Source organism: Eschrichtius robustus, chromosome 18 (assembly GCF_028021215.1).
Source record: "Eschrichtius robustus isolate mEscRob2 chromosome 18, mEscRob2.pri, whole genome shotgun sequence".
Lineage (NCBI taxonomy): Eukaryota > Metazoa > Chordata > Mammalia > Artiodactyla > Eschrichtiidae > Eschrichtius > Eschrichtius robustus.
This window is the reverse complement of record NC_090841.1, coordinates 18616052-18642903: the sequence shown is the minus strand read 5'-3', so window position 1 is coordinate 18642903 and position 26852 is coordinate 18616052. Positions and strand designations below refer to the sequence as shown.

Genomic DNA, 26852 nt, shown 5'->3' with positions numbered 1-26852 from the left:
GCTCACGCGCTGCAACAAAGAGTAGCCCCAGCTCGCCACAACTAGAGAAAGCCCGCACGCAGCAACGAAGACCCCAGGCAGCCAAAAATAAAAATAAATAAAATAAATAAATCTTAAAAATAAAAAGCACTATAATGCTAAAATAGTAAGAAACAGAACTGAAACCAAAAGATTCATAAAATAAAACTAAATTTAAAAAAATCCCAAACATATCTACACATATAAAAGATTGTAGCATATGATAAAAATGGAATTTCAAGTAAGTGGAGAAAGAATGGATTATTCAATAAATGAAGTTGAGACACCTTCTTGCTCCCTCCCAGAAAAGTGTATAATAAAATGTAAAATTACACATTTATAATTTAAATGTAAAATTATTTGCACTAACATATGACTATCTCTTTCAGATCAATAAGGAAAAGATGAACAGCCTCATAGGAAAACAGGCTATAGGGAATTCCCTGGCAGTCCAGTGGTTAGGACTCCATGCTTTCACTGCCGAAGGGCCAGGGTTCGATCCCTGGTCAGGGAACTAAGATCCCACAAGCTGCACAGCGTGGCAAAAGAAAAAGAAAAACAGGGTATAGGAGGTGGACCCAGGACTCAGCCCCAGATTCCTGTCCCAAAGCCTGGTACAGAACAGCAGAGCTGCCCTCCCTCAAGAAAACATGAGGCTCAGGCACTGAGGGTATCAGCTGTGATGAGGATGGAGCAAAGACTAGATACTCCTTTTTTCTGGGAATCATGTAAGTTTCCTGCATTCTCATGAGACACTGCAAAAGAGAGAAGACCCCTAATAACTGAGGTTGAATTTATTTCCCACTCCCAGGCAGGACAGGAGCTTGCCAATTCAATTTATTTTTTTTCTCCAGCTGTATTAAGGTATAATTGACAAATAAAATTGTAAGATATTTAAAGTGTATAATGTGAATGTTTGATATAATTGTAACAGGATTCCCACAATCGAGTTAGTTAACACACCCATCACTTCACATATTTACCTTTTAAAATTTTTGATAAAAGAAAGATGAGCTATTTCTTATATGACACATTTTGTGGTGAAAAACTTATATCTCCTTAGACATACTTCTTGACTTGAATCTCAGGTTTGAAAATTGTCCTACAGAAGAAAATACATCTGTTCAAGAATGTTTATTGTAGTTTCTTGTTTGTTTTTAGGAGCAAAAAACAAAAACAAACAAAAAAACCCTGGGTTTCCTTGGTGGTGGAGTGGTTAAGAATCCGCCTGCCAATGCAGGGGACACAGGTTCGAGCCCTGGTCCAGGAAGATCCCACATGCCATGGAGCAACTAAGCCCGTGCACCACAACTACTGAGCCTGCACTCTAGAGCCCGCAAGCCACAACTACTGAGCCTCTGTGCCTGGAGCCCGTGCTCCGCAACAAGAGAAGCCACCGCAATGAGAAGCCCGGAACTAGAGAAAGCCCGTGCACAGCAATGAAGACCCAATGCAGCCAAAAATAAATAAATTTAAAAAAAAATTTATTAAAAAAAAAAAAAACCCAAAACTGAAGGCTGCATGGTTAGTTCAATTATGGTATATCCATTCTATGGAAAAAGGATATTTTGACCCGGGTCCCCCAGAAAGTATCATGCTATGTTCTACTACTTTTATGGGGATTGCTATCCCAAGGAGGCAGAGGAGGGGAAATGGGAAATGGGACAAAGGAGAAGGATGAATCAGATATGAGGGTGCATTACTGGGATTAGTAACTCAGTAAGGCTGCTTAGTAACAAGCTAACTGATGTCTCAACCTTACATTTTTCTAGAGATTTTATGAACTACTGCTTCTTTGGGGAGTTCATCTTGGGGGAGGACGGAAGAAGAATTTATCCTGTAGTTCCCAAATACCACCGTCAAAGGTTCAGCCTGTGGGTAGGTGTGTGGGAGCTGAGTGGGTCCCCAGGATCTCACACTCGAGTGGCATCCAAAGGGCCTGGGGCAGGAGGTGGGAGCAGGTGCTGCCTGGCTGGGCCCCAACGAAGCTGGAGTTGGTCGCTGTCACGGTGGCAGGACTAGAGCATACTGTAATGGGTCCAATGAAGCCAAGAAGATCTGAGAGGATGCAAAAGAGGCATCTGATACAATATTGATACCTCGTACTGGATGAGTGTGAGAAAGTAGCTGATGGGAATATAAATGGGTACCGTCTTTCTGAAATCTTTAAAAACTGGCTTCCCTTAGGGCCAGTAATTCTACTTCCAGGATTCATCCTGTGTAAATACTTAAGACAAGTGCATGAGAATGTACAGAGAGCATTCTATATAATTGCCAGCAACTGGGAAGAGCCTGTAAGTCCAACAATTAGGGATCGGTTAAATAGATTACACATAAAGTATAATGGAATCCTATGCAGTTATTTAAAATTATGAGGTAGTTCAATAGACTGATATGTATGGTCACTGAACATAGTTAAATGGAAAAAGTAACAAAGAATGAATAATATGATCCCATTTTTGTAAAGAGAATTCTAAAAAAATATTTATCTGGATATATGTTTTCATATAAATTCTGGAAGATTATTTATTTATCTATCTATTTGTCTAGGCTGTGCTGGGTCTTACTTGCTGCACACGGGATCTTTGTCGTGGCATGTGGGAGCTTTTTTTTTTAATTTTTCAGTCGTGGCATGCGAACTCTTAGTTGCGGCATGCACGCGGGATCTAGTTCCCCCAACCAGGGATCAAACCCGGGTCCCCTGCATTGGGAGCACGAAGTCTTACCCACTGGACCACCAGGAAAGTCCCTGGAAGACTATTAAGAATACTAATAAAAATTATCTCTAGGTAATTTTATCTTTTTCTTCCTTTTAGATATATAAATGTTATGTTTTGCAATGATTGTGGGAATATACGATTTAAATAAATTTTGTTTTAAAAGACTGTCTGACATAGAAAAAGAACTGACATTTTAGATATCTGAGCAATTTGAGGCTTAAAATGTAAATGACTGATACTGCTATAAATTGAAAGGATAGAATCATTCTTCCGTTCATTCAATATTAACAAATATTCCATAATAGCTCCTACAAACCAGGCAAACATGCCAGGTACTAGAGACAGAGGAAGACAAAATAGCTACAAATTGTGCTTAGTGTTATAAAGGAAAAAAGATATTTCCCTAGAGTATCTTTTCCATTTCAAAGTAAATAAATTTTAGTTGCATTAAAATTTTTTGAAGTATTTACATACTTCCTCCTTATACAAAAGATTTTAGGTCAATTACAACAAAAACATTCATTAAATGGTAAAATATACATAATTTACCCTGAATTTGGATCAATAAGAATGTCTATATGCATATCCATCTTTTGTTGTTATTATAGAGCTTAACGTGATTCTGAGCTTCCAAGCAGCCAAAGTGAAAAGGAGAAACATTTATATTGTTCTTGCTGTCAGAGAGAAACAGACAGACCAATTTTCTTTAGGAGAAATTAAGCTTCTCCTAGCACTTATCTGTGAAAGAAATTTCTCATATGGGTTTCACATTGAGAGTGATATTAGTAACTATTATTCTCCAAATGAAACAATAGGAGAAAAACTCTGCTATTCCATAAGCTCTGAGAGGACAAGGGCCATCCATTTTGTTTGCTTCTAGCACAGCAAGATGCAAGTACCCCAGCAGGCACTCAAATTTTGTGGAAATGAGGAACAACAGAAAAACATGTCATTTCTGAGATGTGGCTAAATAGACAGCTATCCCTATTGCTAAGGAACATCCTTCTTCATGATGTTAGAAAACAGACTGAATTTTGGTCTGCAGAAGTACAAGGGCTGTCTACCCACACCCTAAATAATGGACAGTGGGTCATTATGGGTGCTATTCCCTAGGCTTTTAATTAGGCACCATTTCTAAGTTTATACTAAGGTTCTCCAGAGAAACAGAACCACTGGGAGATTATATCTATATCTAAATCTATATGTATATATAGGTCTATCTATCTACCTAGATCTATCTATCTATCTAAAGAGATTAATCATAAGGGACTGGCTTATGCAATTATGAAGGCTGACAAGTCCCACCATCTGCAGGGTGAGTCGTCAGCAAGCTAGAGACCCAAGAAAGCTAATGTAGTTCTAAGTCCAGAGGCCTGAGAACAGGGAGAACCAATGGTGGCGATCTAGTCTGAAGTCCAGCAGGCTTGAGACCCAGGAAAAGTCATTGTTTCAGCTCAGGTCCGAGGGCAGTACAAAGCCAATGTCCCAGTTTAAAGGTAGTCAGGCAGAAGGATTTCTTGCTGACTTGAGGAAAGGCCAGTTTTTTTGTTCTAGTCAGGCCTTCAATGGATGGGATGAAGCCCACCCAAGTTAGGGAGGGCACTCTGCTTTACTCTACCAATTTAAATACTGACCTCATCCAAAAACACCCTCACAGAAACACCCAGAATAACGTTTGTCAAAATATCTGGGTACCGAGGAGCTTCAAGATGGCAGAGGAGTAAGACGTGGAGATCACCTTCCTCCCCACAGATACATCAGAAATACATCTACACGTGGAACAACTCCTACAGAACACTTACTGAACGCTGGCAGAAGACGTCAGACTTCCCAAAAGGCAAGAAACTCCCCACGTACCTGGGTAGGGCAAAAGAAAAAAGAAAAAACAGAGACAAAAGAATAGGGACGGGACCAGCACCAGTGGGAGGGAGCTGTGAAGGAGGAAAGGTTTCCACGCACTAGGAAGCCCCTTCGCGGGCGGAGACTGTGGGTGGCAGAGGGGGGAAGCTTTGGAGCCACGGAGGAGAGCGCAGCCACAGGGGTGCGGAGGGCAAAGCGGAGAGATTCCCGCACAGAGGCTCGGTGCCGAGCAGCACTCACCAGCCCAAGAGGCTTGTCTGCTCACCCGCCGGGGCGGGCGGGGGCTGGGAGCTGAGGCTCGGGCTTCGGAGGTCAGATTCCAGGGAGAGGACTGGGGTTGGCGGCGTGAACACAGCCTGAAGGGGTTAGTGCGCCATGGCTAGCTGGGAGGGAGTCCGGGAAAAGGTCTGGATCTGCCTAAGAGGCAAGAGACTTTTTCTGGCCTCTTTGTTTCCTGGTGCGCGAGGAGAGGGGATTAAGAGCGCCGCTTAAAGGAGCTCCAGAGACGGGCGCGAGCCGCGGCTATCAGCGCGGACCCCAGAGACGGGCATGGGACGCTAAGGCTGCTGCTGCCGCCACCAAAAAGCCTGTGTGCGAGCACAGGTCACTCTCCACACCTCCCCTCCCAGGAGCCTGTGCAGCCCGCCACTGCCAGGCTCCCGTGATCCAGGGACAACTTCCCCGGGAGAACACACGGCACCTCAGGCTGGTGCAATGTCACTCTGGTCGCTACCGCCGCAGGCTCGCACCGCATCCGTACCCCTCACTCCCCCCGGCCTGAGTGAGCCAGAGTCCCCAAATCAGCGGCTCCTTTAACCCTGTCCTGTCTGAGGGAAGAACAGACGCCCTCAGGCGACCTGCACGCAGAGACGGGGGGCAGACACCAAAAACAACGGGAACTACGAACCTGCAGCCTGCAAAAAGGAGACCCCAATCACAGTAAGTTAAGCAATATGAGGAGACAGAGAAACACACAGCAGATGAAGGAGCAAGGTAAAAACCCACCAGACCTAACAAATGAAGAGGAAATACGCAGTCTACCTGAAAAAGAATTCAGAATAATGATAGTACAGATGATCCAAAATCTTGGAAACAGAATGGAGAAAATACAAGAAACGTTTAACAAGGACCTAGAAGAACTAAAGAGTAAACGAACAGTGATGAACAACACAATAAATGAAATTAAAAATTCTCTAGAAGGAATCAATAGCAGAATAACTGAGGCAGAAGAACGGATAAGTGACCTGGAAGATAAAATAGTGGAAATAACTACTGCAGAGCAGAATAAAGAAAAAAGAATGAAAAGAACTGAGGACAGTCTCAGAGACCTCTGGGACAACATTAAACGCACCAACATGCGAATTATAGGGGTTCCAGAAGAAGAAGAGAAAAAGAAAGGGACTGAGAAAATATTTGAAGAGATTATAGTTGAAAACTTCCCTAATATGGGAAATGGAATAGTTAATCAAGTCCGGGAAGCATAGAGAGTCCCATACAGCATAAATCCAAGGAGAAACACGCCAAGATACATATTAATCAAACTATCAAAAATTAAATACAAAGAAAACATATTAAAAGCAGCAAGGGAAAAACAACAAATAACACACAAGGAAATCCCCATAAGGTTAACGGCTGATCTTTCAGCAGAAACTCTGCAAGCCAGAAGGGAGTGGCAGGACATAATTACAGTGATGAAGGGGAAAAACCTACAACCAAGATTACTCTACCCAGCAAGGATCTCATTCAGATTTGATGGAGAAATTAAAACCTTTACAGAAAGCAAAAGCTAAGAGAATTCAGCATCACCAAACCAGCTTTACAACAAATGCTAAAGGAACTTCTCTAGGCAGGAAACACAAGAGAAGGAAAAGACCTACAATAACAAACCCAAAACATTTAAGAAAATGGTAATAGGAACATACATATCGATAATTACCTTAAATGTAAATGGATTAAATGTTCCCACCAAAAGACATAGACTGGCTGAATGGATACAAAAACAAGACCCATATATATGCTGTCTACAAGAGACCCACTTCAGACCTAGGGACACATACAGACTGAAAACGAGGGGATGGAAAAAGATATCCCACAAAAATGGAAATCAAAAGAAAGCTGGAGTAGCAATACTCGTATCAGATAAAATAGACTTTAAAACAAAGACTATTACAAGAGACAAAGAAGGACACTACATAATGATCAAGGGATGAATCCAAGAAGAAGATATAACAATTGTAAATATTTATGCACCCACCATAGGAGCACCTCAATACATAAGGCAAATACTAACAGCCATAAAAGGGGAAATCGACAGTAACACAATCATAGTAGGGGATTTTAACACCCCACTTTCACCAATGGACAGATCATCCAAAATGAAAATAAATAATGAAACACAAGCTTTAAATGATACATTAAACAAGATGGACTTAATTGATATTTATAGGACATTCCACCCAAAAACAACAGAATACACATTTTTCTCAAGTGCTCATGGAACATTCTCCAGGATAGATCATATCTTGGGTCACAAATCAAGCCTTGGTAAATTTAAGAAAATTGAAATCGTATCAAGTATCTTTTCCGACCACAACGCTATGAGACTAGATATCAATTACAGGAAAAGATCTGTAAAAAATACAAACACATGGAGGCTACACAATACACTACTTAATAACGAAGTGATCACTGAAGAAATCAAAGGGGAAATCAAAAAATACCTAGAAACAAATGACAATGGAGACACAACGACCCAAAACCTATGGGATGCAGCAAAAGCAGTTCTAAGAGGGAAGTTTATAGCAATACAAGCCTACATCAAGAAACAGGAAACATCTCGAATAAACAACCTAACCTTGCACCTAAAGCAATTAGAGAAAGAAGAGCAAAAAACCCCCAAAGCTAGCAGAAGGAAAGAAATCATAAAGATCAGATCAGAAATAAATGAAAAAGAAATGAAGGAAACAATAGCAAAGATCAATAAAACTAAAAGCTGGTTCTTTCAGAAGATAATACAAAATTGATAAACCATTAGCCAGACTCATCAAGAAAAAAAGGGAGAAGACTCAAATCAACAGAATTAGAAATGAAAAAGGAGAAGTAACAACTGACACTGCAGAAATACAAAGGATCATGAGAGATTACTACAAGCAACTCTATGCCAATAAAATGGATAACCAGGAATGGACAAATTCTTAGAAATGCACAACCTTCCAAGACTGAACCAGGAAGAAACAGAAAATATCAACAGACCAATCACAAGCACTGAAATTGAAACTGTGATTAAAAATCTTCCAACAACAACAAAATCTTCCAACAAACAAAACCCAGGACCAGATGGCTTCACAGGCGAATTCTATCAGACATTTAGAGAAGAGTTAACACCTATCATTCTCAAACTCTTCCAAAATATAGCAGAGGGAGGAACACTCCCAAACTCATTCTACGAGGCCACAATCACTCTGATACCAAAACCAGACAAAGATGTCACAAAGAAAGAAAACTACAGGCCAATATCACTGATGAAAATAGATGCAAAAATCCTCAACAAAATACTAGCAAACAGAATCCAACAGCACATTAAAAGGATCATACACCACGATCAAGTGGGGTTTATCCCAGGAATGCAAGGATTCTTCAATATACGCAAATCAGTCAATGTGATACACCATATTAACAAATTGAATGAGAAAAACCATATGATCATCTCAATAGATGCAGAGAAAGCTTTCGACAAAATTCAACACACATTTATGATAAAAACCCTCCAGAAAGTAGGCACAGAGGGAACTTACTGCAACATAATAAAGGCCATAAATGACAAACCCACAGCCAACATCGTCCTCAATGGTGAAAAACTGAAACCATTTCCACTAAGATCAGGAACAAGACAAGGTTGCCCACTCTCACCACTATTATTCAACATAGTTTTGGAAGTTTTAGCCACAGCAATCAGAGAAGAAAGAGAAATAAAAGGAATCCAAATTGGAAAAAAAGAAATAAAGCTGTCACTGTTTGCAGATGACATGATACTATATATAAAGAATCCTAAAGATGCTACCAGAAAACTACTAGAGCTAATCAATGAATTTGGTAAAGTAGCAGGATACAAAATTAATGCACAGAAATCTCTTGCATTCCTATACACTAATGATGAAAAATCTGAAAGTGAAATTAAGAAAACACTACCATTTACCATTGCAACAAAAAGAATAAAATATCTAGGAATAAACCTGCCTAAGGAGACAAAAGACCTGTATGCAGAAAATTATAAGACACTGGTGAAAGAAATTAAAGATGATACAAACAGATGGAGAGATACACCATGTTCTTGGATTGGAAGAATCAACATTGTGAAAATGACTCTACTACCCAAAGCAATCTACAGATTCAATACAATCCCTATCAAACTACCACTGGCATTATTTCACAGAACTAGAACAAAAAATTTCACAATTTGTATGGAAACACAAAAGACCCCGAATAGCCAAAGCAATCTTGAGAAAGAAGAACGGAGCTGGAGGAATCAGGCTCCCTGACTTCAGACTATACTACAAAGCTACAGTAATCAAGAGAGTATGGTACTGGCACAAAAACAGAAATATAGATCAATGGAACAGGATAGAAAGCCCAGAGATAAACCCACGCACATATGGTCACCTTATCTTTGATAAAGGAGGCAAGAATATACAGTGGAGAAAAGACAGCCTCTTCAATAAGTGGTGCTAGGAAAATTGGACAGCTACATGTAAAAGAATGAAATTAGAACACTCCCTAACACCATACACAAAAATAAACTCAAAATGGATTAAAGACCTAAATGTAAGGCCAGACACTATCAAACTGTTAGAGGAAAACACAGGCAGAACCCTCTTTGACATAAATCACAGCAAGATCCTTTTTGACCCGCCTCCTAGAGAAATGGAAATAAAAACAAAAATAAACAAATGGGACCTAATGAAACTTAAAACCTTTTGCACAGCAAAGGAAACGATAAACAAGACGAAAAGACAACCCTGAGAATGGGAGAAAATATTTGCAAATGAAGCAACTGACCAAGGATTAATCTCCAAAATTTACAAGCAGCTCATGCAGCTCAATATCAAAAAAACAAACAACCCAGTACAAAAATGGGCAGAAGACCTAAATAGACATTTCTCCAAAGAAGATATACAGACTGCCAACAAACACATGAAAGGATGCTCAACATCACTAATCATTAGAGAAATGCAAATCAAAACTACAATGAGGTATCACCTCACAGTGGTCAGAATGGCCATCATCAAAAAATCTACAAACAGTAAATGCTGGAGAGACTGTGGAGAAAAGGGAACCCTCTTGCACTGTTGGTGGAAATGTAAACTGATACAGCAACTATGGAGAAGAGTATGGAGGTTCCTTAAAAAACTAAAAATAGAACTACCTTATGACCCAGCAATCCCACTACTTGGTATATACCCTGAGAAAACCATAATTCAAAAAGAGTCAAGTGCCACAATGTTCACTGAAGCACTATTTACAATAGCCAGGACATGGAAGCAACCTAAGTGTCCATCGACAGATGAATAGATAAAGAAGATGTGGCACATATATACAATGGAATGTTATCAGCCATAAAAAGAAACGAAATGGAGTTATTTGTAGTGAGGTGGATGGAGGTAGAGTCTGTCATACAGAGTGAAGTAAGTCAGAAAGAGAAAAACAAGTAACATTATGCTAACACATATATATGGAATCTAAGGAAAAAAAAAAAAAAGGTCACGAAGAACCTAGTGGCAAGACGGAAATAAAGACACAGGCCTACTAGAGAATGGACTGGAGGATACGGGGAGGGGGAAGTGTAAGCTGTGACAAAGTGAGAGAGTGGCATGGACATATATACACTACCAAACGTAAAATAGATAGCTAGTGGGAAGCAGTCACATAGCACAGGGAGATCTGCTCGGTGCTTTGTGACCACCTACAGGGGTGGGATAGGGAGGGTGGGAGGGAGGGAGACGCAAGAGGGAAGAGATATGGGGATATATGTATATGTATAACTGATTCACTTTGTTACAAAGCAGAAACTAACACACCATTGTAAAGCAATTATACTCCAATAAAGATGTTAAAAAAACATTTTTTTTTATACCCCATGGCCCAGTCAAGCCGACACGTAAAATTAACCATAATAAACGTTTACCATTAATATACAGCTAAACTAACTGTGATTCACCAGGCTCACCAAACAGCACAAGGACTATAAATTCATTTACCAGAGAGGATATCTATCTTAGAGCAGAACTGATGAAGATGACGATGCCAAAAAAGGAAAGGAAAACAGGAGACAGTAACAGACGGTGAATTAAAAGGCAACTTCAGACCTCATGGTAAAGTAGGAGGAGGAAGAAATTTTTAGAAAGTCCCAAGGTCGGAGGCTGAAGTTATTGTGGTGGAAGGCGAAGAACAGATGGTGATGTTAAATGGAAAAGGGTAATGTCCAAAATACACAAATCAATAGGGACTTAAGCAGCCTCAGGATTTCTTGAAGACTACCCGTGGGTGTTAAGGCAGAATGAGAGACTACCCAGCCCAGATTTTCTGTGACAGCTGCCCTGCACCCTGACAGACAAGCCCAAGTCGTGCTCCACAGTGATGAAAAGGTGGGAATGACTAGTCGAGGGGCTTGAGCAGAGGACAAGTGGTAGATTCAGCTCTGCTGGAGGTCAGGCAGCACACGGTGTCTGTGCGCACACACCTCTGCCCTTCACTCTCCCCTTGACCTGGCTCTTGCTCACAAACACGCTCAGACCTTCCCATCTGAAACCCAGAGTCTCTCACCTGCCCCTGCCTGTCTTTTGAGCTTTCCTTTGTAAACAAAGAAGAACAAAGGGTGTTGCTCAGCTCCCAGCTCTACAAGAATTAAGTCAATAGCCACTGCAGTCGCTGACAGCACACCCTGAGAGGAACTTGGGATGAAAGACAGGGTGAGACACTCTGTGCCTCAGAAAAACAGGCCCCATAGATAGTTAGATGCATATCTCAGGAAGAATTTTTAAGAGCCCAGATTCTTGCATCTTCCTGTACATGGAAAAGCACAGATATCATTAACTGGAGATATCTGCTCTTTGCGACTAGCAGTGATCTTTTACCAAGATGTAGGCTGACTGCATGTATTCCCGAGCCAAAAACCATACACAAGCTGGTTTCTCCCCCATCGTTTGGGAGTAGTTTCCTCAGAGCTCCCAAGAGGTTGTCTCCCGGGCCATAGTCTTCAGTAAGGTCCCTGAATAAAACTCAAAACCCTTAGATTGTCCATTTTTCTTTAAGCCGGTGCCTTCCTCCACTCTCCTTGCTCCCACCACCAAATCTCCTGAAGGTCTTGCATATGCAACCTCCACTTCTTCTCTATCCCACCTGCTAAGCCCCTGCCTCTGGCTCCTGGTCCCTCCACTCAAGCAATACTACTCTACCACTGACTTCCTGATGGCTGCTCCCAGAGGCCCTGGCTCAGCCTTCACCTTTTTTTAAATGTTAAATTTTAATTTTTTTTAATGGTGCTGCTCATTTAACAGGGATCTTGAAATTCCCTCCCTTGGGTCCCAGGACCCAGCACTATCCTGTTCTTGGTCTTTCCCACTTTCTCCCCTTCCTGATCTTCCTCTCCCTGATTGTTCAGTGCAGACATTTAAAAAGACTGCTGTCATCCCTCAGCCTTTTCACCTTTCTGTTTTCTCTTACTCAGAAGTCACTCATCCCCAGGGCTTCCTGTTGTCTCCTCCAAGGCAGTGAAGAACTTCCAACTCTCTATTCTGCCCTGACTGTTTTCCCAAGAGGTCTTAACATTTTCAATGCCTTCTGGCCATTTCCCCTCAACCACACCCCCAGCCCCAGATTCACAGTTCTAAAATCCGACTTTCCTGTCTTTGTTAACATTATCAACATTATCCATGTTGGCCAGGTTCTAAACCCCAAGATCATCTCCACCCACAATGTAAAAGGGGTCACTTTGACTCACAAAATTCTCCCCTGCAAAGTCTCTCGTATTTATCTTTCCTCCCCATTTTAACTTCCACCATCACCTTAGCTCAGCTCTTTCTTCTCACTCCTAAAATACTGCAATTGCTTTTAGCTGATCTGCTCGTCCCTGAACTGTCCTTTCCAATCCACCCTGCACCTGTTGGGAGACAATTCTCCTTGACTATCTCCTAGTCCTGACTTTTAACTGTCTGGGATGTCTGAGCACAGGCATTTACAGATAATTTAAGAATATTTATGTAAGGAGACATTCCAAGGAAGTAGAGCTTAGAGACATCTCCCTCCTGAGAAAAAGACCTCGCCTCCTCTTCCCCAGGGAAGATTTGTTTTCATGCCTGAGTAAAGATACAGTCTCTCTCCAGAGAGAAATACGAGCAGGTCACCAGCAGCTCCATATAAGATGGGAGCCTAATTTGGGGGTTTTCTCCTGTAATGCACCCCCAGCATGCGCAGGTATCATCTGGCCCTCACTGTATTGCCCTGTGGAGCTTGGGGAATCAACCAGGCTAACTTGTTTAACTTGTAAGAAGGGTAAAATCTCAGACCCCTTACAGTTTGACTTAACACACCACCACCAAACTATCTTTTGAAAGATCTACTTTGGCTATACTTCCTTGCTTGAAACCCTTCAATGGCTTCCTACCACAGAAGAAAACTCCAAGTCTTACCTGTCATTCAAGTTCCCTTTCCTGCCTGTCCTCCCACTTTATATAAGGGACTTAAGAATTTGAGGATTTTTGTATCCCCAGGGGTCATGGAAGCAACGTACCATGCATACCAAAGGAGGATTAGAGTATTGAGAAAGAAAGAGAAAGCAAAGTTTTCAATAATCATCTAGGTCTGTAGATGTTTGTCAGTTGGAGAGATGTTGCTGGAATCTTACCCTATGTAAATCTTGTGCTCTAATCAATCTGGACTTCCAGATGTTTCCCAAACATAGGAGTACACATCCTGCTTCCAGGCTCTGGCCATGCCTAGAATGCTATACTTAGATCGCAGATGAGGGAAAACCCATGAAGCACCAGGGCAAGAAATGCCTACTGCCAACTTCTGAGGGATGGTGAGTCATGCCATTGATTTCCTCATGTATGTCACCATGGCTCCCACCAGATGGAAAACGAACCAGACCTTCATCTTGGCCATAACTGACTAAACTGAAGGTCAGTTCTGCAGCCCTGGATAACCACAGTCTGGCTGGACATCTGGGAGGTGAACTACCTCTGGGAATGCTTGGCCTGAAACTCTGTCCAATAGGGGAGCTCTGCATTTGATGGCGGCCAACAAACCCGAACATCTCCTCTATTTGAGAAGTAAAGGCAAAAGGGGTGAGGAGAGGCAGCTCAGGTTCTAGTGGGAACAAGTGAGTTGTGGTTTCAGATCTCCTCCAGCCTCTACATTCCAATCTTAGCTCCTGCCACATTTCTAGGTATTCTTGCAACGAACTCCCAATTATCCCAAAGATAATACGGACATGCATTTGTCTTGCAGGCCTCAACCACTTAGTCAAGTGCCTTCTCACCAATCTCCAAGACTTGTGTACCAAGATGCTGGTTGAAATACTGTGTGTAAATAGTAAATTTAACCAGCCAATATTAACGGGCCTGTTTTTATTTATCAATTGTAAGATATATCCCAATCTCAGAGACATAAAATATCAATTGTAAGATATATTGTAAGATATATCCCAATTGTAAGATATATTGTAAGATCAATTGTAAGATATATCCCAATCTCAGAGACATAAAATATCAACAAAAGAAGCCACAGTGGTTATGTCATTCATTGTTGCAACATGCGAAAAAATGTGCATTTTAGAATTAAAGAACTAAGATATGGTGCATTCAAACAGTGGGATGTTTTGCAGCTGGGACAGGTAAATGGCACAAGATGAGGCCGTGGGTAGGGGCAGGGAGGCATTTCCTTCAGAACAAGGAGGGGGGAGAGTGGAGCAATGATTCCACCCATGGGGCTACACCTCAAGTTGCCACAAATGGAGATGTGTGTAGTGCTACCTGTCACAGTGTGTGCGTGAAAAGTAGAATTAATTTTAAACCAGGTGGTAGACATATGTGTATATGTTTGAGTGTTTTTATAACTTTTTTGTGTGTCTAAAATATAATACTCTCTTAAGTGGGCCTAGCAACCTGTTTTACTGCCCCTGTTCTTTGGGACACCTTGTGTTCAGTGACAGCTTAAAAATCAATTCTATAAATAAAGGAGTTAAGGGAAGTATTTACTGTCTGTTATCTCCACAAGCTGACTATTAGGAAAGAAGGAATTTCATCATTCCAGCAACATCTGGTATGTGCACATATCCAACGGATAAACATCTATAGCCCTAGATGATTATCCAAAACTTTGCTTTCTCTTTCTTTCTCAATACTCCATCTCTCCCTCAGTATCCTCAGGTGGATTGCTTCCAGGACCCCTGGGGATACCAAATCCGCAAATGCTCCAGTCCCTTAGGTAAAAATGGAGTAGTATTTGCATAGAACCTGACATCCTCCCTTATATTTTAACTTGTCTCTAGCTTACCTTCAATGCCTCACACAATGGAAACGCTATGTAAATAGCTGCAGGGAAGTAGGTTGTGAGGGTGGCAAATTCAAGTTTTGCTTTTTGGAAATTTCTGGAATTTTTTTTTTTTTCTTTCTGGTATTTTCTGTTCTCCACTGGTTGAATCCGCAGCTGCCGAGGAGGATCGATTGTATAGACTCTGGCTTCACATTAGCTATAAGTTTGCCTAGATTTAAGCAAGGTCAAATTTGCAAAAAAAGATATTGTGGCATAGTTTTAAACAAAGCTTTAAAAAAAGAAGTGCGTGCACGGGGAGGGGGGCATTTTCAATAGAATCCCTTAAATACAACCGTCCTGGCCATTTATAAAGTGAGTTGAACTTTTAAGGATACGTTTCCTAAAGCCTGGCGTGAAAGAATGTGCAAGCTTTGGAGCCAGACTAAACCTGACTGAATCACGCCAGTTGTGTGGCACTATAAAGTCACCTAACTTTGCAGGGCCCGTTTTCTCCTCTGTAAAATGGGGACAATAATAAGTACCTTACGGGGTGTTCATAGGTCAGAAATTTTAAACACAGTACTGTGCCTGCATACAGTCGTCACCCAATAAATGGTGATTACTACTGCGGGGCGGGGGGCTGGTTTTGGTCCAGGGCCCAGCACGCCTCATCACCTCTCCCTGCTCCCTCTGGGGCATTCAAAAACTCTCTCAATTACGTTCAACATTTATGTGCAGGATAAGATGTTAAGTAAGCCAAGGCCTTTCGGTAGTTTACAAACCGACTAACAACACCGTACACGAATAACAATTTTCATGGTTTTCTGATTTTTGGGGGGTTTTTTGTTTTTTGTTTTTTTGGTAGAGGAATTGGCAACATAGGGAGGCTGCGCTCTCTTTTTACAGACTTGAGACCTCGGAGAGGTGCAGCATCTGGCCAAAGGCCACGGGCACCGCGGCCTCCAGAGGTTTCCCGGGTCTCCCGCCACAGGGGACGGGGCGGCCGAGTCGTCCATGTCATTTTCTGGAAACTCTCTGGGACGAGGGCGGGAAGGGTCCCAAGAGAGGCAGCGTCCGCCCGCCTTTTCGATGCCGAGGCGACCACACTTACCAGTGCGAAGTGCACCAGGGCGTCGAAGCAGAGCCAGGCCAGCGCCCCGCGGTCCGCAGCCCCCAGCCCGCGGCCCAGGCGCAGGCCCAGTGCGCAGCCCACGGCCAGCAGCGCGGCGCACAGCAGCAGCGGGCCTCCAGCCGCGGCGCCCAGCTCCCAGCCGCCGCGCATGCTTCCTGCTCCCGACGCAGACCGCGGGGCACCCAGAGCCAGGATTGTCCGGTGCGCCGGGAGAGGCGGGGCGGCGAGGGGGCGGGGCTAATCGGCCGGGGCGGGGCGGAGCGGAGCGGAGGGAGGCTTACCCTTCCGCCTGGCCGCCCAGCAGCCCCGCCGAGTCGCTGGCTATCAGAGCCCGGAGGTTTTCTCAAGCCAGGAACGTGCTCACCTCCTCGCTTTACTGCGGGAACCAAACCTATTCCCAGACCACGCCCGAAGGACTGGTAATAGGGCCACACCTTTTGACGCAGTGTGATTTTTAACAAGGTTCAAAGCCTTACACCACAAAGTGAAATCCAGATGGTGGAAATTTTGCCAATAGAGGGGGTAGAATTTTAGGGACATAAGGTTCTAATTAGGCTCTTGCAAGAACCACCACTAGGCATTTTAAAGCCCTTGTGGCTTACTCTAACCCTATATCTTAAAAATCCAAAAAGCAGGGACTTCCCTGGTGGCGCAGTGGTTAAGAATCCGCCTGCCATCGCAGAGAACACGGGTTGGATCCCTGGTCTGGGAAGATCCCACATGGCACAGAGCAACTAAGCCCGTGCACCACAACTACTGAGCCTGTGCTCTAGAGCCCATGAGTCACAACTACTGAGCCCGTGTGCCACAACTCCTGAAGCCCGGGCACCTAGAGCCAGTGCTCCGCAACAAGAGAAGCCACTGCAATGAGAAGCCTGCACACCACAACAAAGAGTAGCCCCCGCTCGCCGCAACTAGAGAAAGCCCACGCGCAGCAACGATGATCCAACGCAGCCAAAAATAAATAAATAAATTTTTTAAAAAATCCAAAAAGCAGCAGGAGTATGGGGGAGAGGAGCAATAGGCCACATCAGCTTGGTACTAGATGCTTTTACCTGTGGTATCTTATCTTCACAACAACCCTAGGAGTTCAGTGTTTTCTTATTTTACAAATGTGAAAAGAGGCTCAGACATTAATTTGTCTAAGGACGCTCAGTGGCTGGGCCGAGGCCAGAGCCCATGATTGGGTGTCCCCAAGGCCTTTGCTTTTTGACCCTGCAGTGTGAGTAGATACTTAATATATTGACAACTGCAGTCGGCCCTCTATATTCACAGGATTCGCATCTGTGGATAGGAAGGGCCAACTAATGGGACTTGAACGTGCACGGATTTTGGTACACACAGGGGCTTCTGGAACCAATGTCCTGTGAATACCAAGGGAAGACTGTATAGCTCTCCTCGAGTGACGTGCCCCTTTGTTCTGATCACCATGTTAACCTTTTCTCTCTACTTTTTCCTCATCTTTTTGTTTGCTTTTAAACTTCTCCCTCTACCTTCCATAGGCCTCTGTTACTTAGAGACTTGGCACTGGAGAAAGAAGTCAGAGTTAAAAAAGATTGTAACCCTTATTGATCAAGCCTGTGTTTTCAATTTGGGGTAGCCAGGTAAAATATAGAATGCCCAGGTAATATGAATTTCATATTTTTTTAAAAAGTGAAATTTTAAGTATATACTTATACTAGCATATAACTAGGGTACTTATGCTAAAAAATCATTTGTTGTTTTAAAATGTGGTTTGTACGTATAATAGAATATTATTCAGCCATAAAAAGGGAATCCTGATATGCTACAACATGGATGAACCTTGAGGACATTATGCTATGTGAAATAAGCCAGTCACAAAAAGACAAATACTGCATGATTCCCCTTATATGAAGCACCTAAAGTAGGCATATTCCTAGAGACAGAAATACAGAATGGTATTTGCCAGGGGCTAGGGGGAGGGAGAAAAGGTGACTTGTTTAATGGCTATAGAGTTTCAGTTTTGCAAGATGAAAAAGTTCTGGAGTGTGGCTGCACAACAATATAAATACACTTAACACTATTGAACTGTACACTTGCAAATGTTTAAGATGGGAAATTTTATGTGTATTTTACACAATTTAAAAAATGATTTCTGGCATTGAACACAAATTCAAAAACTTTCCCCCTTAGTTACGCCGTATCATTTTTTACATAGCAGTTAACACTAGATGAAATTATTTATTTATACATGTATTGTTAGTCTCTTGCCACTAGAGTATAAGCTCCACAAGGCCAGGTGTCTGGCTTGGTTACTGCTGTGTCTCTGGCACCTATTACACAGTTTGACATATACTACTTGCTCAATTAAATAACTGCTGACTGAAGGAGTATGGCCAATCCTGCCACCTATGCCTTGGATTCTCTCCTGTAACTTGGAAAACTGATGATTGCTCTTCTCTTGTATATTCAATGTCTTTCTCAACTGGATTTCCCCCATCAATTTCCCCACACCACTCTTTAGCAACTATCCTGCCCTGTTCCCCTTCTGAGCAAAATAAAAGCCTAAGAAACTGATTAGATTCACTGTCTTCATATTCTGCCCTTTCCTCAGTCCTTCCTACTCTAGTTTCCACCCTCATTACTGCAGTGATACAGCTCTCACTAAGGTGACCAGTGACCTCCGCATCACTAGCCAAAGGACATTTCCTGTCCTTACCTTACTTGACCTCTCAACAGCATCACTGGGCACTGAAATCTCTTTTCCCTCAGTTTTCTGAGAAAACACACAGGTTTTCTTCCCCCCCTCCCTAACCATACCTTCTGTTTCCTTTGCAAGCTCATCCTCCTCTACATGCCCCTTGAATGCTGGAACTTCAGTCCTAAGCCCTGTTCTCACTCCGAATGCTGAACCCAGGCAGTCTCACCCTCACTTCCTGCTTTAATAATCACCAAAATAGGGGATTCAAATCTCTAGCCCGGCCCCCTCCTCTGAGCCCCAGACCAGTATTTCCAGTTGCCCTACTTGACCGTCATTTGGATGTCTCCACTCAACACAATCCAAACTGAATTCATCACCCTCTACTCCCTATGTCTGAGTCTCTCTCAGTGTTGCTTATCTTTTTCTTTTTGTATTTTGGCCTCGTCTCAAGGCTTGCAGGGTCTTAGTTCCCTGACCAGGGATTGAACCCAGGCCATGGCAGTCAAAGCACCAAGTCCTAACCACTGGACCACCAGGGAACTCCCCCTCAGTGTTGCTTATCTTACTCTACTTACATTCATCAGTTACAGCAACCCAGAAACACAGAAATCATCCTTGATACTTCCCTCTCCCCAAACTCCAGATCTAAGCATCGCCTACTCCTGTCTGTTTTAGCTGCCAAGTATCTCTTGATCCCATCCACTGTTCACCATCTCTTACTTCAGGGCTTCACACTATTTCGACCTTACACATCACTAAACCCAAAGTACATTTCCTGTCCTTACCTTACCAGCCAATGATTGTTATTGAACACAATTCTCCTATCATCACTCTTGCTTAATTATGATTTACCATTGCTCTTAGAATACCAAAGTTTCTTTACATGACTTACAGGCGTGTGGTCTAGCACCTGCCTATCTCTTCAGCCCCTCCCCTGCCCCTGGTAGTCCTCCTCCCCACTATCATCTTGGCTCCAGCTGTACTTTCTTTCACTCCCTGGACTCCCATGCTGCTTCCTACTTTGTATGTACTGTTCCTTCTGCCAGAAGAGTTTCCAGTGAATCTGCCCTATTAACTCTGCTTTTCCTTCACCACTATAAGCTGTGCAATTTTTGGCAAACTTAATTTTCCTCTGCCTGATAATAGAACCTTCATCACAGAGTTGTTGAGGGCTGAGTTGGTACTTCTCAAGCACTCAAGCCAGTGGCTGGCACTTAGTAAGAACTCACTGCCAGCCTGATTATCACCTTCCTAACGAGGCTGATTCCATTATGTATCATCGTGTATCTCTGTTTTCTAACATTTGTCATAACTTTTTTACTTTTATTCATGTGTGTGGACCCTGCGCCCTAGCACAGGACCTGGCTGGAGATAGGATGCTCAAGAAATATTTGAATGTTCCTAAAGGCTTAGTCAAAATTCTTACTTATAAAAGACTGAAGACATGGAAAGGATACATACAGATATGGAATCTTTTCTTATTATGAAGAAAACTGGGCTGAAATCAATAAAATGAAATTTATAAATTCTCCTATTTAGGTTTGAAAAATGTAAATGCCTAACTACTGGGTAGAAGAGAGCTGAAGACAAAGGGAACTGAGGCTGTTACTTGATCACAAATCTAATTGTGATGAGGCTTGTAAAATAATTGAAACAATCTCCTCCACATTAACAAAATTAAATGGCCAGATAATGGAATGTTCCCGTTCCATTGTACCCAGAAACTAGCCACACCACACTCTATTCGTGGGGTCCTTGGAATTCGCGAAGCCGACAGGAACCAGGTCCAGGAAGGACTTTATAAGCAGGTTGGCTACAACGCATGGAGTGTTCAGGTTGAGGAAGGAAGCTGATAAAAACAGATCTGTGTCTTCTGCTATTTGGGAATAACTAGAAGTCTACTCAGAATCGAGAACAGTTAATTTATGATGGTCATTTAAGAGTGGTGACTTCTATTCAATATTAAGGAAAGACTTGGTCACAACTGAAGCTATTCCACAAGTAGAACTGGCCCACCTGGAGTGAGTGCCTCACTATTTACTTCTCAAACTCTTCTGACTCCTAGTCCTGCAGGAATGTGTCCATAAAAATGGCCTGCCTCAAAAAAAATCTGATTTTATCTTTAAAACATTATGCAAAATGTGTCCTTTACTCTCTAACACTAAGGCTTATAGTATCATAAAACTGTCTTCCTTACCATCAAGTAAAATGGCTGTCCTGTGAAGTCGGCCGGTTTCTCTTGTGGCTTCACACATTACTTGGCACAAGGTCCCATTTTTCTTCGGGGACCACAGTTTTAAAAAGGGAATTACTCACGAAGGTGGATGGCAGGCAGTTTTTCAGAGTTGGGAAGAGGGATGTTGCAGAAGAAATTCCCTGCAGGGAACACATCCTTTATAGCTCTGCTCAGCCATTGATCCGCTGCTTTTAATTATTTTTAATAAACTTGTAAGCCTCCTGATGAGGCCATTCTCTCACAATGCTTCAAAGAAGTGTTTTTCGAACTGTGCTGCGATTTTTCTACTCCAACCCCAGCTTTCGCAGAGAACTTCAAGATATTCAACTAAAAATGTTTGAAAAACACTGCTACAGGGAGGGCAGTGCTGAGAAGACAAAGGGCAATAAACACATTTGGTTGTTTCACACTTCTTTTAGCCACAGGATACATTTAAGAGGGTAACTAGTTACTCCACATTCCCATTCCTATCCTAAATCCTTTGCAGTAGATGGGCTCAGCACCACCCACAGGGGATTTGGGAAATGTGGTTAGGTATAGCTCTGCTTTCTCCTAAAACTGAGAATGAAGAAAAGGCACATTTTTGTCTCATTTTTTAATCTTATGTATCTGAAAAAAAGCCTGGCACTACTCATAGAACAAAAATGCATGATTTAGGCTCTCTCCTTTGGAGAAGTTTTCTACCTGAATTGATTTAGGCCAACGGTTCACACCTTGGGGCAGTTCTGGCCCCCAGGAAACATTTGGCAGTGTCTTGAGACATTTTTCGTTGTCCTGCCTGGGGAGTGGAGAGGTACTACCCACATCTTGTGGGCAGAGCCTAAGGCTGCCACTAAACACCCTACAATACACAGGACAGCCTCCCACAACAAAGAATTATCCAGCCTAAAATGTCAATTTTTTTTTTGTGGCTGCACTGTGCAGCTTGCAGTATCTTAGTTCACTGACCAGGGATCAAACCTGGGCCCACAGCAGTGAAAGTGCGGAGTCCTAACCACTGGACTGCCAGGGAATTCCCTAAAATGTCAATATTGAAGGGTTTGAAAAACCCCGACTTATGTTAAAGTTAGTTGAGGAATTTCATGGGCAAATGAAGAGGCTAAGGATGTGAACAGGCAGCATTCCCACATCCCTTTTCCTAAACACTTTATAGAGTACTGAGGCCACCTATATAGTTGACCTTTGAACAACGCAGGGGTTAGAGGTGCTGACCCTCTACATATTCGAAAATCCGCCTGTAAGTTATAGTCAGCGCTCCATATACACAGTTTCTCCATACAGCAGATCCTTTGTGTAAGTGGTTCCACATCCGAGGATTCAACCAACTGCTGATCGTGTAGTACTATAGTATTTACTACTGAAAAAAATCCACACATATGTGGACCCATGCAGTTCAAACCCATGTTGTTCCAGGGTCAACTGTACATAGGTATGTACAGATAGAACCTCATCTATATACTGTGCTTTGAGAAGCATTCTACCACTGTTTTTCAGTTATTTAACTAAGTACAACATTTATATGAAGAGTTCCTTTTACACTTTAGACACATGAGTGGTGGGTAAAAGAGAGAACTCCTTGGCCTACATGCCTTAAGACTTACAGCTTAATGTACAGAAATTATACTCCCTTTCTCCAAATAGATTAAATTAAAACCCCCAGTTCAACTAGGGTTAAGAAAATTCATAACCATCACTGTAAGACAACTGACATTCACAAATTTTTACTCGCAATAATTAATTAATTAATCTCGTCAGAAGGACAACCCTTCTGAAGTAAATTATGGCAAGATTAAATAGGAGTATTGTAACTTATTTACTTATATACTGAGTTCTTTCAAAAATACTTTGAAGTCTCATTATTATGAAAGTAAAAATACCTGTATACTAAAAAGTTTGGCTGCTCCTTTGTTCTTTCAATTAATCCAAGATTTCATTTAGAGCCTCAACCTTACTTCAATGACTATCTTCCAAAGTTCTTGTTTTCAAGGATTAGACAGGCCTTAAATAAAGCTTGAATTTTTGTTTTATGAAAGTCATAATTACACTATCATCTCAAATGGCCTTTCTATGAGTTGTGGTATTTAAACCTGAGATATATAGAGAGAACACCATGTGATGATGAAGGCAGAAGGAAATTAAGATACTTTCAAAAATAAGTTCTTCAATGTTTTATCATATTTGATAGCAGCTTTTTTATTGGTTACAAAACCTAAGCCCATATACAAAATTAGGAACACATTTAGATGCCTCTTTTGAAAGAATGTTTTAGTCTTTTTTAACTGAGTTAAAAAAAAATAAAAACAATGCAATTTTTCAACAGTTTTGAAAACTTAAAAGTGCAGCAATATACTTAGTTTCCTTTACCTACGAAATTTTGCATTTCCATTTCCAAACTGATAAGGTCACAACAAATTGGATCAAGCCAATGCATACGTTATGTCTGCACTACTTGATGCTAATGTTCACTTACGTTAGTTTGCACTTAAAACACAAGAGGAAATAGGAATCGGCACAGTAGAGGCCCAATTTAATCTCAATGTGTGCAAAATTTAAAAGGTAACTGTCAGTAAGTATGGAGAGTCCAGAAGAAAGTAAACTGGAAGGGGTACAATTCACAATATTGAGAAGATTTGGACTTCAAGGGTTTCACCGAAGTTTGTGACCTTAATTAGCTTTGACTTTGTTACTCCTACTTTTAGTGAACACCACACAGTTTCAGAAATTTAGACTACTGAACAGGATGCAGTTACCATATGAAGCTTTAACTCAAAATTTGGATAAAGAAAAAAAGGCACAATGAACTTCAACTCAATTTTATGTGCACAAGAGTTGAAAAATCTGAGCCACCTTAAAGAGAAATTGATTCTAAAATTTATAAAACCTATAAATAATCAGAGGCCAAACCACTATATTAAAACAGATTCTCTAGCAAGTAAAAATCTTGCAGTTTAAACATACTCTTGTATCCACTTTAGATACAAGACAAAACTCACTCTTTAAAGTGGCTCCACCTTGGCAGATACATATATTTGTAATGAACGCACACCTGCTATGTGTTGTTTATCAGTGAAAACACCCCCGCTGATTCACAAAGCTCTGATGGCATCTGTCTCATCTTCATCACAGTAAATACACAACCCCCCCCATCTGATAACTAAATTAGTTTAGATTTTCTATCCCTTCACATCAATGCATTGGGAAATTATACCCAGTAAACAATAGCAACAAAACCATTCCTGTGACAGCACAAATTATTCAGTTTAAAAAATTTCAAATTCTTTCATGAATAGCTGGGTCAGACAATTTACCAAAAGCAATGACTTTACATAGTAATACCAGATTTTGCAGAATTACTTAAAGATCACTGCAAATCAGGTTTATGTTAAATAACTGCAGATTATTCCTCTATGCAGATCCTTGTCTGAATCTTTTTATATGTGAATATGCTTTTAGAGTAGGATCTGAATGAACTTTCCAATAATCAACGAATGAAGTTTTATGACACTTCTAAATAGTTGTTGTTTTGTTGCCAACCACATTATCAAAAGCACTGGTTACTAAGTAAAAAATATTTTAAGACTAAATTACAGTAAACATGAAAGCTCCACAGTTTAAACCCAATATAAGTCAACCATACCCAATTATCAATTTAAAACGAAAAATATTAACTCCTGAAAGCTGAAAGCAAGATTTTCTTTTTTAATATCACCAATGGGTACTTTAGAATTTTGTGTTTTTGTTTTTATTTATTTTTTTCTTTATAGTCAGGGACTCTTGCTTTCAACTTAAACAGAAGTTCAAGTCCGTAACAGGTTGCAGCTCAGGTAAAATACCATGCACAGCATTTGATTACTTCAAAACAGCAGGAACACACAGGCTGAAGTGAGTGGTCAAATAGGGCTTGCTGTTCTCAAAAATTAGGTATAATGGCGAAAGCATTACCATCCATAGCTAAAGTTCTTCCTCCAACCCTGGCTTCTGAGGCAGATAATAAACACATCAATTACTGGTAGATGAAGTACAGTTTTTTAAAACTTATCTGTTTAATCAATAACCAAGTTTTTTTTTTTTAAGTTACTTTTTGTTTGTGTCAGTTCCACCAATGAAAATCATTTGGCTTGTACTTTAAAATCTATTCTTCCACATAAAGAGTATGAAAATATGTTTGTGGAGGACAATGATGGAGGCTCAGATCAGACTGCACCTCTTTAAAGTCTTCCAACATGTGTATGTGTCATACCAAAGTGTCTTGATCCATAGCGCACCATTTTCCAAAGGAATATCAAGTGGGCAGCTGACATGCCACCACTACAGAATATTCTAAACTGGAGACTGCGGTTGTCAGCGTGTGGCACCAGGGAACAGGGAAAAATAGGGTAGTTGAGATTGTTAAGGAGAATTCTAAAACAGTTTAGGAAATCATGCATATGCATTTACAGTCCATGTGGATAGTGACTTTTGGCAACTGCAAAGTGACTGAGACATGGCTTGCTTTAGAAGCATCAAAACAAAGAGGCATGTATGTTTTGGAGCCTTTTGTAGTTGTTGTTCTTGTCATTTGGTAGCCATCTGGTGGTGCTTCATATTGAATGTGGGAAAGATGCTGCACTCAATTGAACTTAAAAATTAAATTCTTTTGTTTGAAGGTTGGCTGTTGGGTCAAAGTTGTAAGTACCTCCTTGTGTTGCTTCAGGAATGAGGCTAGGATCTTCATCAATCTATAATAAGCAAGAAAAAAATCTTTATTATGTTAAGATACTATACATTACAGTGTAAGCGGAATTGATTTACTTAGGAGAGAATTCCATATGAATGTTTTTATTACCTAAAAAATATTTTAAGTAAATCAACGTTATTAAGAAATCTAACAATTAAAAATTGAACACACATTTAAAAATTGCCCCATGCTTTAGTTCCTGTATCTGTAGATTTACTTTACCTATCTGAACATACATCATTTCTATAATTACCATTTCTTCCCATTTAACAAACTACAAAAGCAACAAGGTGACAGAAATACAGTATAAATTTAGTTATGGAAAATTCTTAGAAAACTTACTTTATGTATAGATTTTAATGTACATGTAGATACATCATACTTTAATATATACTTACATCATCACCAGAGAAATACTGATCTATGATTTCAAATGCTAATTTATATATGTCTTCATTTTCATGCTGCTGTAAAACTTCAATTTTCTCCAAACCTGATAAAAATAAAATAGTCAAAATAATTAGGCACATACTAATAAAAACTGTGCTCATTGTAATCATGGAAAATCCTAAAGAACTCAGAACACCCTCTCACCACCCTCCAAAGATGACAGTTCATCTAAAATACAGATAAAACCCTGAGCTTCTCTGGTTAGAGGGCCAGCATCCCACTAATTTCTTCCTCTTTAGAAGCCCTAGAGGTATCCTGGTCCCTGAGCCAGGCAGCTTAAAAAACACCTAAATACCCCATTTGACAGATGAGGAAGCTGTGGCACAGAGATGTAAAGGGATTTATTTCAGGTTACATGGCAAGTTAGTGACAGAACTAGAACCAAGATCTCTGCCCCCCATGCCAGGACTCATTTAATATAATCATACTGTTGCATACAGTAATTTTTATCCTTCTCTTTGTTTTCCAAATGTTACTTAATGATTGATATAAATATAAGATAAAACTTTAAATTTTGAAGTAATTTC

General features: G+C 41.1%; 2 protein-coding genes and 1 non-coding gene across 5 annotated transcripts in view; all 3 read right to left on the bottom strand.

Moving 5' to 3' along the window:
• Window positions 1-16487, bottom strand: part of EBPL (EBP like) — a 39673-nt gene extending 23186 nt beyond the window's left edge. Inside the window, exon 1 of one of the 2 annotated variants that reach the window (XM_068526960.1) lies at window positions 16240-16487. In XM_068526960.1, coding sequence (XP_068383061.1) covers window positions 16240-16410 — 171 coding nt within the window. In that variant the 5' untranslated portion in view covers window positions 16411-16487. The remainder of the gene's footprint in view (window positions 1-16239) is intronic. The other variant, XM_068526961.1, reaches the window with a different exon arrangement.
• Window positions 16488-19389: 2902 nt separating this feature from the next.
• TRNAQ-UUG (transfer RNA glutamine (anticodon UUG)) lies at window positions 19390-19461 on the bottom strand. The gene has a single exon. It is a non-coding gene; the product is annotated as a tRNA-Gln (tRNA).
• Window positions 19462-23377: 3916 nt separating this feature from the next.
• The window catches only part of KPNA3 (karyopherin subunit alpha 3), a 119047-nt gene continuing 115572 nt past the window's right edge, over window positions 23378-26852 (bottom strand). For both annotated transcript variants that reach the window (XM_068527063.1, XM_068527062.1), the window contains exons 16-17: window positions 26274-26368; window positions 23378-25876 (exon numbers count right to left, since the gene is read on the bottom strand). In XM_068527063.1, coding sequence (XP_068383164.1) covers window positions 25778-25876; window positions 26274-26368 — 194 coding nt within the window. In that variant the 3' untranslated portion in view covers window positions 23378-25777. The remainder of the gene's footprint in view (window positions 25877-26273; window positions 26369-26852) is intronic.